Source organism: Bubalus kerabau, chromosome 5 (genome assembly GCF_029407905.1).
Source record: "Bubalus kerabau isolate K-KA32 ecotype Philippines breed swamp buffalo chromosome 5, PCC_UOA_SB_1v2, whole genome shotgun sequence".
Taxonomy (NCBI): Eukaryota; Metazoa; Chordata; class Mammalia; order Artiodactyla; family Bovidae; genus Bubalus; species Bubalus kerabau.
Window position 1 is genome coordinate 1,515,222 of NC_073628.1, and position 13,772 is coordinate 1,528,993.

At 67.7% G+C, this 13,772-nt stretch overlaps 2 protein-coding genes across 8 annotated transcripts in view; one reads left to right on the forward strand and one right to left on the reverse strand.

Moving 5' to 3' along the window:
* LSP1 (lymphocyte specific protein 1) overlaps positions 1-10,205 on the forward strand; it is a 38,453-nt gene extending 28,248 nt beyond the window's left edge. For 3 of the 7 annotated variants that reach the window (XM_055580520.1, XM_055580522.1, XM_055580523.1), the window contains exons 3-11: positions 285-455; positions 2,032-2,227; positions 2,581-2,670; positions 2,877-2,920; positions 3,841-3,922; positions 4,691-4,825; positions 5,101-5,178; positions 5,290-5,392; positions 9,417-10,199. In XM_055580520.1, the coding sequence (XP_055436495.1) occupies positions 285-455; positions 2,032-2,227; positions 2,581-2,670; positions 2,877-2,920; positions 3,841-3,922; positions 4,691-4,825; positions 5,101-5,178; positions 5,290-5,379 (886 nt within the window). In that variant the 3' untranslated portion in view covers positions 5,380-5,392; positions 9,417-10,199. Of the gene's footprint in view, positions 1-284; positions 456-2,031; positions 2,228-2,580; positions 2,671-2,876; positions 2,921-3,840; positions 3,923-4,690; positions 4,826-5,100; positions 5,179-5,289; positions 5,393-9,416 lie in introns of all 7 variants that reach the window. The other 4 variants (XM_055580521.1, XM_055580524.1, XM_055580519.1 and 1 more) reach the window with 3 other exon arrangements.
* Positions 5,808-12,526, reverse strand: PRR33 (proline rich 33). The gene is made up of 2 exons (XM_055580517.1): positions 12,394-12,526; positions 5,808-8,486 (listed from the first exon to the last, which is right to left on the reverse strand). The coding sequence occupies exon 2, from the start codon at positions 8,475-8,477 to the stop codon at positions 6,882-6,884; it is 1,596 nt and encodes a 531-aa protein (XP_055436492.1). The 5' UTR covers positions 8,478-8,486; positions 12,394-12,526; the 3' UTR covers positions 5,808-6,881.
* Positions 12,527-13,772: the final 1,246 nt, after the last annotated feature.

Sequence of the window (13,772 nt, forward strand, 5' to 3'; positions counted from 1 at the left end):
CTCGGCCCAGCACTCGGGGAGCCCCAGACTGACGGGGGAGGCTCAGCCTAGCACTCGGGGAGCCCCAGACTGATGGGGGAGGCTCGGCCCAGCACTCGGGGAGCCCCAGACTGATGGGGGAGGCCCGGCCCAGCACTCGGGGAGCCCCAGACTGATGGGGGAGGCTCAGCCCAGCAGTGGAGTGCTGCGCCTATGTAGACGGGGTCTCCCACGCTTGGCGCCCAGGGTCTGAGAGCCCCCAGCCCACTTCCAGCCGGGCCCTGAGACCCTGCTTGGTCTTCCAGTCTCAGCCCGCAGCCCTCGGAGGCTCCTGAACTGGATGAAGATGAGGGCTTTGGCGACTGGTCCCAGAAGCCAGATCAGCAGCGGCAGCAGCACTGGGGGGCTGGAGAGACCCCGGATGCTGGGGACCCCTCTCAGGGCGAGAGTCTGGAGGGGATGCAGGAGAACGACAGGCAAGTAGGGGTCACAGCCTGGGGGCGGCAGGCTCCCTCCAGCCCCCTAACCTGCGTCTGGCCTGTGCCCTCTGCGCCCCTCCCTAGCAGCCCCCCAAAACGCCCCTGCGGCTGTGGGGGCAGGAGGAGGAAGAGAGCGAGACGGGGGCGGCGGGTGGGGCTCGCTCTGGGCTCCCAGGGCCCCGGCCCGTCCAGACCAGCTGCGGCCCGATCAGCACGTGTGCAGCCCGCTGACGTCAGGGAGGCCCCGCGCCCCCGGGCCCCTTCCTCCCTGGGGGCGGCGCGCTCTGTTCCCACGGAGGGGAGCAGGTATTTCCAGATGTTCGAGGCGGCCTGGGGGACAAGCTTTCCAGATGCGCAGACGCTGAACCGGGGCCGGCGGGGGGAGGGGGCCTCGCCCCCACCCGCCTCGGGGGGCTCTGAGCCGGGCTCCAGGCCCTTGGCCGTGGCCAGGGCCCAGATGGGCTTGGAAGCTCCATGCTTGGGGCCCTGGCCCCCTCCCCGGGCCATCTCCGGTCCCCCCCACCCCGAGGTCCCTAAGAGCCCGAGCTCTCACTAAGACCACTCCCATCATCACTCAGTCACCCCTGGTCCTCCTGCAAGCGGCCCCCACACCCAGAGCTGGCTGCCTGGCGGGGCCCTGGTCCTACTGTGGCCCTCTGGCCAGGACCACCCTCCAGGCCTCGGTTCCCCTCGTCTCTGCGGGTTGAGGGGCACCCTGCATTTCTGAGATGGGGTCGGGGGCAGCAGGGAGGCCCATCTCCACTGGTCTTGGAGTGGTCGCCAGCTCCCTTTGTCCCTGGCTGCCCGGCCACCAGCAGGGGGCACTATGGCTCTTCTGTGGGCCCTCCTGGGCGTCAGGCCTCCCTGCCCCCCGCACCTGCCTGGCCGCCCGCAGCCGGGGCTGAATGGGCCTCTGTGAGCCGGCTGCTGGCTCCGACCCCGGCGCACCTTGGGTGGTGGGTCTGGGTCTTGGCTGGCACGAACACCAAGGGGCCTGAAATCATGGAAAATGCGAGAATTTCCCATCTTCTTCTCCAGGTTCAGTCCCGCTTAAATGCAGACCCGCATGGGCTGCCAGCGGCTGGCCTCCCCTGCCCCCAGCCAGCCGTGTCCGGCCCGCTCCTCTGGGCTGTGGTCCCAGCTGTGACCCCAGTTCTTGCCTTGTCTACCACTGCACCAGCCCCCAAACCCCCCTCAGACCCCTCCTCAGGCCCACTGGACGCCCAGGCCTGTCGCCCCCACACAGAGCAGGCAGGAGCAGGGACCCTGCCTAGGCCGACCAGGCGGACGCTGACAAGCAGGACGTGGGCCCGGCCTGGGGCCTGGGAGTAGCCTCAGTGAGCCGGTGGCCCTCTGTCCATGGGGCAGTGGTCACTGGTCACCACGGGGCAGGCGCTGAGGTCCTTGGCCTCACTTCCCCAAAGACGCCAGGGTCTTGGGATTCCTTGGCACTCGGCTGGTCTGGGGGTCCCAACTTACAGACGGGGAAACCAAGGCTCGGACCTGGGGAGGCCCTCAAAACAAACCATCGGATGGCATTTGACTGATCGGATTGCCTCCCCCACGACCACAGGCCCCGCCAGCGCACCTCTGGGAGCCAGGGTGGTGACGAGCTGAGTCCAGCTGAGGTCTGTCTGGAGGAGCTGCATCTGAGCCCTGACTCAGAGCCCCGGGAGGGGCTGGCACCAGAGGCTTCAGAGCCCAGCGGGCCCCAGGAGCCCGTGCAGGGCAGCCCAGGGCTGGCAGAGACCAAGGAGGCAGAGGCGCAGGTGCGGGGGCTCCCACAGGTCTGGGTGGCACTCTGGCCCCGGGCTGATTCTTTCTCTGCCGTCCGCATGCCCTGTGGGCCTCACGGGACCGGCCCAGAGGGAGCCATCACCCCCACCTGCAGACGGCAGCCCCTGCAGCCCTAGAGGGCGGTGGGGCTGGGGCCGTGGGACGCAACAGCACACTCCTGGACTCACCAGCTCCTGCGGCAGAGAATTCAGAACCAGAGCACGTCAGGGCGGGAGGGGACCCGAGGAGGCCCAGGGAGGGGCAGTGTCTGCCGGGGCCCTGTGGGGGCAGGAGGGGGGGCGAGGGGGTGGTGGTCCAGCCCTAACCCCAGACGTTCTGCTCCCAGCACCAGAGCTGCCGGCAGCCCAGGACACCCAGCCCCCTGGTCTTGGAGGGGACCGAAGTGGGCTCGCCTCCCCTGAGCCCCAGTACCAAAGTAGGTTAAGCACCAATGCCTTGCCTTCTGTCCTGCACAGGCTGCTGACTGCCTGCCGTGCGGTGTTTGGCAGGGCCTGTGATGGGCATAAGCTGGGCCATGGGAATGGGTGGGGGGGGCGCGGCACGCAGAGGGAGCAGCTGCGGGGCGGGGGCTCTGGGCCCCGCTCCGGCTTCAGAGGCTCCATCTCTGCCTGCCTTCCACAGCTCAGTGACAGGACCGAGTCCCTGAACCGCTCCATTAAGAAGAGGTATGTCTGGCTGCTTCCTAAGAAGGACTCAGGGTTCTTCAAGGGGAGGCAGGACCTAGGGTTCTCCAGGGGAGCAGGACCCAGGGTTCTCCAGGGGAAGAAGGACCCAGGGTTCTCCAGGGGAAGCCAGGCCCCAGGGTTCTCCAGGGGAGCAGGCCCCAGGGTTCTCCAAGGGGAGGCAGGACCCAGGGTTCTCCAGGGGAAACAGGACCCAGGGTTCTCCAGGGGAAGCCAGGCCCCAGGGTTCTCCAGGGGAGCAGGACCCAGGGTTCTCCAAGGGGAGGCAGGACCTAGGGTTCTCCAGGGGAGCAGGACCCAGGGTTCTCCAAGGGGAGGCAGGGCCTAGGGTCTCCAGGGGAGCAGGACCCAGGGTTCTCCACGGGAAACAGGACCCAGCGTTCTCCAAGGGAAGGCAGGACCCAGGGTTCTCCAGGGGGAGCAGCACCCAGGGTTCTCCAGGGGAAGCAGGCCCCAGGGTTCTCCAGGGGAAGCAGGCCCCAGAGTTCTCCAGGCGAAGAAGGACCCAGTGTTCTCCAGGGGAAGAAGGACCCAGTGTTCTCCAAGGGAAGGCAGGCTCCAGGGTTCTCCAGGGGATCAGGACCCAGGGTTCTCCAGGGGAAGCAGGCCCCAGGGTTCTCCAGGGGAAGCAGGCCCCAGAGTTCTCCAGGGGAAGAAGGACCCAGTGTTCTCCAGGGGAAGAAGGACCCAGTGTTCTCCAAGGGAAGGCAGGCTCCAGGGTTCTCCAGGGGATCAGGACCCAGGGTTCTCCACGGGAAGCAGGACCCAGGGTTCTCCAGGGGAAGGCTGAAGAGGGGGTCCATGAGGTGGAGATCTGGGACCCGAGAGAGTTGTGGCAGCTGCTCAGGGTGAGGCCCAGAAGCTGAGTGAGGGCTCCTGGGCAAGACCCTTCTCTCCTCCAGTAACAGCGTGAGGAAGTCCCAGCCGGCCCTGCCCATCTCCAAGATTGATGAGCGGCTGGAGCAGTACACCCAGGCCGTCGAGGTGGGTACAGGCGCCCTCACTTTCTGCTGAGCCCTTGCTCCATCCAGCCAGTGTCCCTCCACTGATCCTACAGCCCCCAGCCAAATAACACCCTTTTATTCAACTAACCGTCTTTCATCCGACCAACACTACTCCACCCTTCCACATTCTTCCATCTAGCCCTTTATCCATCCAACCAAGGTTCCTCCATTGATCCTACCCCCACCCCCACCACCCCCATCCAACTAACACGTTGTTTATTCAACTCTCTCTTCCATCCAATCTACAGCACTCCTTGCAATCAACACCCCTTTATCCAACTGATGACTCTCCAGCCAACCAACACCACTCTGTCCAGCCAACGTCCTTCCATCCAACCAACACTTTTCCATTCAAGCAATGGCCTTCCATCCAAGCAACGCTTCTTCGTTTAGCCAGTGTTCCTCTATCCAATCAGCACCTCTCCATGCAACCAATGTCCCTCCTCTAATTCCACACCCCTCTATCCAACTAACACCCTTCCATACAATCTGCTCCCCTCCACCCAACCAATCCCCCTCCATTCAGCCACTGTCTTTCCACCCAATTTCTTTGTTCAATGGATGTTCTTCTATGCAACCAACACCACTCACCCTGACCCACACACCTCCATACAACCAGTATACCCTTTCACCCAACTAACTCCCATCCACCCAACCATCACTCCATCCACCAAGGCCCTTCTGTTCAAGCCCTGCTCCTCCAACCTCATGCCCGAGCAGAGTGAGGATGGCCCTGTCTCCTCTGCAGATCGCAGGCAGGACCCCCAAGCTCACCCGCCAGCCCTCCATCGAGCTGCCCAGCATGGCTGTGGCGAGCACCAAGAGCCGCTGGGAGACGGGAGAGGTGCAGGCTCAGTCGGCCGCCAAGTCCGCCCCCTGCAAGGTAGGCGTCCATCCTGGGGCGGAGCCGGCCCCCTCGGCACAGCAAGGCGGGGCCGTCCGGGCTGAAGAGCGGGCTGCAGGGCCCGTGGTGGCCGGGCTGGTCCCTGGGGAGGGCTGGGGGCGCGGCTTCCGGGCCTCCTCCATAGGCGCTCCTCGCAAGGGGGCACGTGGGCCGGCCCTGCGGCCCTGGACCTGCGAGGCCGGCGGGTGACAAGCCCGGGGCTCCCAGCTCCCCCAGCGGGGGCCCCCAGCGACGCGGCTTCCTTCTGCCCCCAGGATATTGTGGCCGGAGACATGAGCAAGCGGGATCTCTGGGAGCAGAAAGGAGGCCCCAAAACTTCGTCCACGGTCAAGGTGCGTCTAGGCAAGGCGGCAGACGCAGGGGGCGGGTCCAGTGGGTGGGCGGGGAGAGCCGCTGTCTCCCTCCGCGGCTCTCACCTTGGCCCCGGGCCTCCTTCCCGGCAGAGCACCCCGTCTGGGAAGAGGTACAAGTTCGTGGCCGCCGGACACGGGAAGTACGAGAAGGTGCTTGTGGACGAGGGCTCGGCGCCCTAGGCCCCTCTGTCTGGTGAGTCCGCAGCAGCGGGCCGCGTGTGATGTGTTCTGCCTGAAATTTGCCGCCCTGGGCGCCTGGTGGCAGAAGCCAGGAGGAGGCTCCTGAGGGCGGAGCGCCTGGCTCAGGGCCGGGCGGAGCCTGCCCCTCTGGCCCCCCTGCCCACCCCCGTCCTGGGGTCCTGCCCCGCTCCCCCTGGCAAAGCTCTGACTCCCTTCTGGGAGGAGCCATGATGCCCTGTCTGCACTGCTTGGGCAGGCGAGGCCTTCCGGGGCACTGCAGGGTGAGCGTGGCCGGAAGGGGAGTCCTGGAGGCTCGGTCCCCGCCCATCAGTGGGCTCAGGGTCTCGGAGGTGCCAGAACCTTGGGCGCTCCCTGTTATCTCAGTGGCAGCTGCTCCTGTGGCCACCGCCCGCCCCATCGCCTGGTGGAGGCAGAAAGACGACTGCAGCGTGGTCATGCACACTTTTATTAGTTGCCTGGGTCCTAGGATCCATGTGCAGCTCCCGTCACGTCCCCCTGCCGACCACCTCCTTCCCTGTGGAGTCCTGCCCACAGCACTTCCGTGTTTCTCCCCCACTGCTGGTCAGAGCCCCAGTGGTCCTGAGTCAGACCCCCTCTGAGGGCACAGTGGGGGCCCCACGGCTGTATGAGGCCCTGGGCCCCCTTCCCCACCTGTCCAGGCCATGGCTGGTCCTCGCTGCTGGGCCAGGCTGCTCTCCCCCAGTCTCCTCATCCAGCCTCGAGGCTGAGACCCACCTCCTGTCTCATCAGCAAGTCCCCCCTGAACTCGGCCCTCAGTCTGGGGGAGCAGAAGCCACAGCACAGGGCGGCAGTTAGGGGCCGGCTCCCCCCGGGCCTCGGCCTGCTCCCAGCACTGGCCAGGGCCCTGTCCTCGGGCGGCACAGCTGCCAGGGCAGCCCACGGAGGCAACCCCGCCCGAGCCCGAGCCCCCAGCCACTACCCACCCCCACGGAGATGCAAGTCTCCCCCACACTCTAGGCAGAAGGGAGCGGCCCCAGAGTCTTTGTCCCGGCACGTTTCAGGACTCAACACCCGGAGCTCCCGGGGTTAAACCCGGCCCAGCTCCCTGGAGCCCGGCAGACCCTCCTGAGCAGCCACGGCCCCTCCAGGCTCTGCTGGTGACCGCCCCCTGCAGCCCCTGCCCCAAGCCCTGTGCAGACGCCCAGGCTGGCCCTGCCCTGCGAGGTTACTCAGACAACCCTGACCTCGAGGCGGCCTCCTGAACTGTCTGCCTCCCCAGAAGTTCTCCCCAAAAGCCCCCACACTCGACCGCAAAGCAGATCTCTCTCTTCCCCTCTGCACCATCCAAACCCGCCTCCTGCTTAATCCCCTTCTCCCGCTGTGGTCCTTCCTGCTCCCGTCCGCCCCACCGCCCCTCCAGACCCCCAGGCCTCCAGGTTCTCCTCTTGAACGGCTTCAGTCTCCCAGCTGGACACTCAGCCCCTCTTGTCCACCCCACAGCCCTGGGGTCACCCAGCCGTTCAGTGGAGCCTCCAGCCAGCCGCTGTCCGGTTGAAGTTCTTGGGCTGGGGGTTCAGGACCAGGACTGGGGAGGTCACGGGATGGGGTCGGGCAGCCACCTCCTGCAGCTTCCGGGCGTTGAAGCGAGGCCGGTAAAGGAAGGGCAGGCGCCTGAGGCCGGCCAGGGTGCACACCCCAGCTCCAGGCCCCGCCTGGCCACTGCGGGACTCGGCCACGGACACGCGGTAGAGCACTGCGTCCCACATCTTGGAGGCCCGGGAGGCGGGGGGCCGGGGCTCCAGGCTGGCAAGGGTGGTCTTGCCCTGGTCCACCTGCCCCGGGCTGGGCTCCGGCCCTGGGAACTTGGGCTCCTCCGGCTCCTCCAGCATCTGCTTCTTGAGGCGCATCCAGCCGCTGAGCTGGGGCCTGGCTGCGGCTCTTGGGGCCGGGCAGGGGTGGGGGCCTGCCAGCGGGGCGGGGGGCGAGGCCCCACGGGAGCTGGAGACTCTCTCAGCCTCAGTGGCAGGGCCAGCTGTGGGGGGCTCCTCCAGGCGCCCAGCTTCGGGGGTCCCAGAGCCTGGCCTGAAAGGCGAGGGTGCCGGCGAGCAGTAGGTGGGGGTGATGGGCACCACCACCTGGGTGCCAGCCTCCCTGGGCACCGAGGCCTGCAGGCCGGAGGGAGGCCTGGGCACTGGGGACGCTGCAGGCCAGGGACTGGCCACCTGCATCCCAGTGGGCAATGGGCGGATGTGGGCCACGGGGATCAGGGGCTGAGCCCCGGGAGGGCAGGGGGCCGTGTGCTGATCCTGGGGGGCTGCCGGGGGTGGCTCGGGGGTCCCGCCCTGCGGGGATGGTGCCAGCCGGACATGCACTTGGCTGACGTGGCTGCCCCTCACTGCAGGGGCCACTACCTGGGTGAAGCCGCTGGGGCACTGCGTGGGTTCCGGGGCTGGGGCTGTGAGCTGGGGGCCCGTGGCCCTGAAGTGGGAAGCCAGGCTCCTGCGCTGAGCAAGGCTGAAGGAGAACGTGGACCTCTGCGTGGGGGAGGCCACGTGGTGGATGACAGGGGTCGGGGGGCAGCGGGGTGTGGCGGCCACAGCCATTGGGGCCTTGGCAGGGTGTGGGGCCTCAGCCAGATGTGGGGCATCAGTGGGGCACGGGGTGTCAGAGGGACGCACGGCCTCTGCTGGACGCGGGACCTCCACGGGATGCGGGGCCTCCAGGGGACGCAGGGCTTCGGCCAGATGCGGGGCCTCTGTGGGATGCAGGGCGTTGGCTGGGCGTGGGGCCTCCCTGGGATGCAGGGCCTCGGTGGGGCGTGGGGCCTCGGTGGGGCACGGGAGCTCAGCTGGACGCGGGGCCTCCATGGGACGTGGGCTCGGGGCCTCCTGGTCACGGCTGGCCTCGCTCACGGGGGACAGGGAGGTGCGGAAAGCCCCGGGCGGAGCAGGGGGCCCGGCCCCGCCCATCCTCTTCCGGGCCGCCTTCCTCAGGAGCTTCTGCAGGCGCAGGTTGTCCTTTCCCGGCTTGGGCAGCAGAGGTGGTGGTGGTCCGGGGGGCCCCGGGCGGCATGGCCCAGCCGTCCCAGGGGCCACAGAGGCGGCTGAGATGAGCATCACTGCTCCCTGGGGTGGGAAGGAGGTGGCGGTGATCCCAGCCCTCTGCCCGCAGGTCCTGCCCCTGAGGGGGGCACATGGCCCCCTCGTCTGCAGGGGGCCCCCAGGTGCACTCTAGGCAGGCACGTTTGCAGCATCCATCAAGGGGGCGGCCCCGACATCACCCCCAGACTAGAAGTGAGCCCATCGCGGCCCAAGGTGCCTGGTGGGCACGCAGTGGGGCCGGGCCGGGAGACCCACGGGCGGGCGCTAAGCTGGGGCACGTGCTGGGCCGGCCGCCCGCAGAGGCAGGAGGGGCGGCCGCCCACAACCGTGAGAGCCGCCTCGCCGTCGCCGGGCTGACCACAGGCGCGTCCGCTGCAAGCCGCGGCGAGGTGGCGGCCAGCGGCCGGGGAGGCAGGGGCAGCGTCCCGAGCGGTCGGCTGGGCGGAGGCGGGAGCTGCTCCCGCCGAGCTCCGGCTAAATGGGATGTTCCCGCAGGCCTCCCGGCGGGCTGGTGCCGGCCAAGCCACCCGCCCCGCTTTGTGGGCGCCACGTGCTCACAGGGACGTTGACGGATGGCGCCCGGGCAGAGCGGGGGCCACTGGCTGGGAAGGGGGAGGCCAGGGCTGCGGCCGCGGAGCCTCTCCGTCAGGCAGGAGCTGGGGGGCCCGGGAAGGGGTCTGCTCCTGGCTGCCGCCTGCAGCTGGAGGACTGGGACCTCCTAGGGAAGAGCGGGGTGCCCAGGCCGAGTCCTTCCACCCTGCGCCCTGAGCAGGGTCCAGGCGGCAGCGTCGGGAGCCAGCCTCCAAGTTGGAGGGGGACCAGGGAGGCTGCTCCTGGCGGCCGGAGGGGTTGGAAGGGCGGCCCCCAGAGAGAGGCTGCAGGCTGCAGTGGGCAGGGTGGTGGGCCCTCCTGGGACTGCGCCTGACGCCCCCCACCTCCCCGTGTGTGTTTCAGCTTTCCCAGGAGCAGGGCACAGGCCAGCAGCAGGTCCTGCTTCCCCGTCCGCATGCCCAGGGGAGAACCCGGCCAGATCCACCCCCCGCCCCCCGAACCCAACCTTGCCGAAGAAGCTGCTTCTCACGCCTGCCCTCGCCCCGCAACCCTGGCAGCTCTTGCTGCGGGGCCCTCCGACCGTGCCCTCCAACATGGCACTCACTGCCCCCCACAGTTCCGGGAGGAGAGGAACTCTGGCTGTTGGTTGGTGAAGGGACGCCCTCCGGAGAAGCCGCAAGCTCCCAGGGAAGGTGCTGTCAGTGCTGGGAGCGGCCACGTGCCGGGGTCTCCAGGTCAAGAGCCACAACCCCTGCCCCGCCTGCACTGCCCCCCGCCCCCCGCTGGCAGCCCCTCCAGCCTGTCCAGTAAAGCTTCCATGTATCTCCACGTGCTGGCTCTCTGGGCTCACTGACGGGCGGGGAGGGAGCACGGCTGTCTGGAAGGGCCATCCGCCTTGCCCAGTGGTGGGGTCAAAGCCTCTTGTCTTCCTTCAGACTTGGACCCTGTCCTGTCCAGTAGCCTTCTGCACGTGGGGCTCTGGGGTCTGAGGGGTGTGGTGGCCAAAGTCAGGGTGCAGCTGACAGTGGGCTCAGTCCTCCTCCGGCACATCTGTGGCGTGTGCCCCCAGAGCCTGCAGCCCCCGAGACCGTGCAAATGCCACTGCGCCCCTAGGCTGTGCCTCCTCTGAGGACGAGACGTTCCTTAGGGTTATCCCCATCCCGGTACCCAGGAGATTTGGTGGATAGGTGGATGATGGATGATGGATGATGGACGGATGGAGGGTTAAGACGCATGGACAGATGGAGGGATGGATGGATAGGTGGAGGGAGGGATGGAGGGAGGGATGGATGGAAGGAGGGTTAAGGTTGACGGACGGATGGATGGGGAGGGAAGGAGAGGTAGGTGAGTGGATGAATGGGTGGATGGAGGGTCAAGGTTGATGGACAGATGGAGGGATTGATGGATGGATGGATGGATGGATGCATGGGGAGGGAAGGAGAGGTAGGTGAGCAGATGAATGGATGGATGGAGGGACAAGGTTGATGGACAGATCAAGGGATTGATGGACAGATGGATGGATGGATGGATGGGGAGGGAAGGAGAGGTAGGTGAGTGGATGAATGGATGGTTAGAGAGTCAAGGTTGATGGACAGATGGAGGGATTGATGGATGGATGGATGGATGCATGGGGAGGGAGGGAGAGGTCGGTGGGTGGATGAATGGATGGATGGAGGGTCAAGGTTGATGGACAGATGGAGGGATTGATGGATGAAGGGATGGATGGATGGATGGATGCATGCATGGGGAGGGAGGGAGAGGTCAGTGGGTGGATGAATGGATGGATGGAGGATCAAGGTTGACGGACAGATAGATAGGAGGAGGGGATGGGTAGGCGGATGGACTGATATGGAAACAAGAGAGGTGAGGCCTCCTTGGGTGATGGATGGCTGGATAAAGAGCAGGTGGAGGGTGGGCCTACAGAAGGGATGAGAGGTAGATGGCAAAAACGCCGCTGTGCAAAGAGTAGACGGCAGAAGAGACAAGGCGGTCAGACCGTGCCTGCTTCAGGGGCACTGGCGGGGAGGACGGGCGGGCGGGTAGACGGACGCGCGGGCGATGGGAGGCGGGAGTGAAGGAGGGAGGGGAGCAGAAGGCGACTGTGACGTGAGCGGGCACCAAGTGCGTGGACAGGCGGGGGTGGGGTGCAGGCTGGGCTGTCCTCCCGGGCCCGTGTCCCCCCCCCCGGCCTGCACGCGGGCCCCCCGCGCGGCCCTGCTGCCCTCCGTGTCACGGGAGCCCCTTTGAAGAGCAGGCCCCCTGGCCCTCTGGCGTCCCAGGCCTGGGTCTGCTCAGAGGTCTCCTGAAGGGGAGCACAGATACGGGCGGGCCGGGAGGGCTAGAACCTGGGCACGTCACACGGCCTGTCGCCCGCGGCCCCTCCGAGAGGGCGTCCAGGGCTGTGCCCGCCAGCCGGGGGGGGCATCTCCCAGGGAAGGAGGGCTTCTCGTCCACCCGGCTGGATGGGACGTTACGAGGGCCACAGGCAGAGGCGGCCCCCTGGCCACTGGTCAGCGAGTGGGGCCCCGAGGACCAAGGGGTGGGCAGGGCGGGGCAGGAGAAGCAGCCGGCCACTCAGCCCGCACTCAGCGCAGCCCCTCTCGGGGTCCTGGCCTCGGGGACAGGAATCCAGGACTTGTCTCCTCTGCTATGGCAGCGTTGTCAGGGCCTGCCCACCGCAGAGGTCAAGAGGCTCGGAGGGGCCACTGCCCGGTGTCCGGCCTCTGCACTTCATCTTGACTGCCTCAGTGGCCCCCCCAGGCAGCCCCCTGCTCCCCAGCTCTGAGCACGGAGCACCAGCCCACACAGCGCAAACCAGCGACCCACTACAGAACCCGCAGAAGCACTCGGGGTATGTGGGGGTGGCCGCCCAGGCTGGGAAGGGCTCACCCCGAAGTGCTGTGTCAGCGGCTTCTATCTGGGGCCTGGCAGGGCCTGAGCCCATGGGCTGGGCCGACTGGGATCTCAGACTGGCACTGGAGTGGGCACCCAGGTCAGCTCAGGGCTACCAGGCGAGGTTCAAGGTCTCTGGGCCCCACCATCGCCAACCATGCACATGGAGGGCCCCTGCCCTCCCCCACCCCACTGGGGGCCAACCCTGCAGGAACCTGAGGGGGAACAGGCCCCCCACAGCCTCCTCCCTGCTCCGTGGCTCAGCTCAGCTTTGCTTGCTTGAGAAGCCCACCCCAGCCCACCCTACTCTGTCCCTGGGCCGAGGCCCTGCCCCGTCAACCCTCAAACTCTTCCTGGGGTTCAGTCAATGCCTTGCTGCAGCCCCGGGCTGGGCCGCCCAGTCCGTGCCTCCAGCCCAGGTCCCCAGGCCCAGGGGGGGCCCAGCCCTGCCCCCTCCTCCCGGCCTGGCACATGGGGTGTGGGTTACCTGTTGCAGGCCCTGGGCAGCCGGCGGCCGTACAGCAGCACCCGCTTGACGCCGTCCTGCAGTACCCCCGGCCTGGCGCCCCAAGAGGGAGGTCGCCGATACCCAAAATAAAACCTGCCGCGTCCCTCTGACCTCAGCGCCCGCTCTCTGGCGCTGCCTGCTCACGGGCGCGCTCCTGCCAAGGCCAAGGCCGCTGAGCGGGCAGCCACCCTCCTCTGCTGGCCGAGCAGGGTCACTGCAGGGCCGAGGAGTGCCCACCTGCGGGTAAAGACGCCCCAGGCCTGGGCGAGGTGTGGCCAGCCGCTCCGGGCACCGGCGGCCGGTGGGGCCGGATGCACACGAGCCCCTACTGTGCTCCCCCCAGCGTCTCCCTGCATCTGTGTCCGGGGAGACGGGGTCACCGTCAGCAGAGCACGGGGTGCCCGCCTGAGAAGGGCCATCAGCCCCCACCATGGGGAGCAGACGGGGTGGGGGGCCCCCAAGAGCAGCCCAGGGCTCTCATTCAGATGTGTCTTCACGGCCGAGCCTGCTGGACAGAGTTGGTCAGCATCATCCCAGGGTCAGCGCTGTGTGTGGCCTGTCCCAGGATCCAGGCCGGAGGAGGGGTTCCGAGTCCCCGCGGGGGAGGCAGGACAACCCGGCGCCTCTGGCTTCGGGGGCTCCCCACCCCCAGGGGCTCTCGGGGGGCGGACAGGATGGGGGCTCCGTCCACCCCCTGGCTGAGGATGGCGGGCCCACCCTGCCTGTCTCGAGCCCCACGGCCTTATCTCCGGCTTGCAGAAATTGGATGAGGTGCTGAGGGAAACCTTCCAGAAGGCTTGGGGGACCGGAGCAGGGCGCAGAGCCAGGGGGCTCCAGGGCTGGGGTGTGAGGGCGGCCGTCCTGACACCCCTGGCCCTCAGCCTCCGGAGGACAGGACCCTCATCTGAGTCTGCTGGGGACCACCCCCCGGCCTGGCCCCTGGCCCACCAGCCTCAGCTCTGGGTCAGGCCAGCATCCTCGGAGCAACCACGGCCCCACCGAGCCTCTTGGATCTTTCGGGCCCCTCTCCCCTGCTCTGCATCTCGGCTCCCCTACCCGAGGGGCAGACCCAGAGGAGCATGTGGCTTCACTGGCCCGCGAGGGACCATGGGAGGCTGTGGGCACGACGTCTGCCGACTGGACGGTGCCGCCTGGGGTCGTGAGGAGAGAAACAGCGGACTCCGCGGGCGAGTGGTGGAGCCCGCCGTGGGCAGCACACAGAGCCCAGCCTGTGGGCAGGAGACCCGCAGGATCTGGACCCCGAGGTGGGAGCTCCTGGGCTGACTGCAGAGATGTGGCCCCTGGCACCGGGAGGTGCCAGACCCCGTGCGTCAGACGCGGGCTAGCATCTCGCTTGC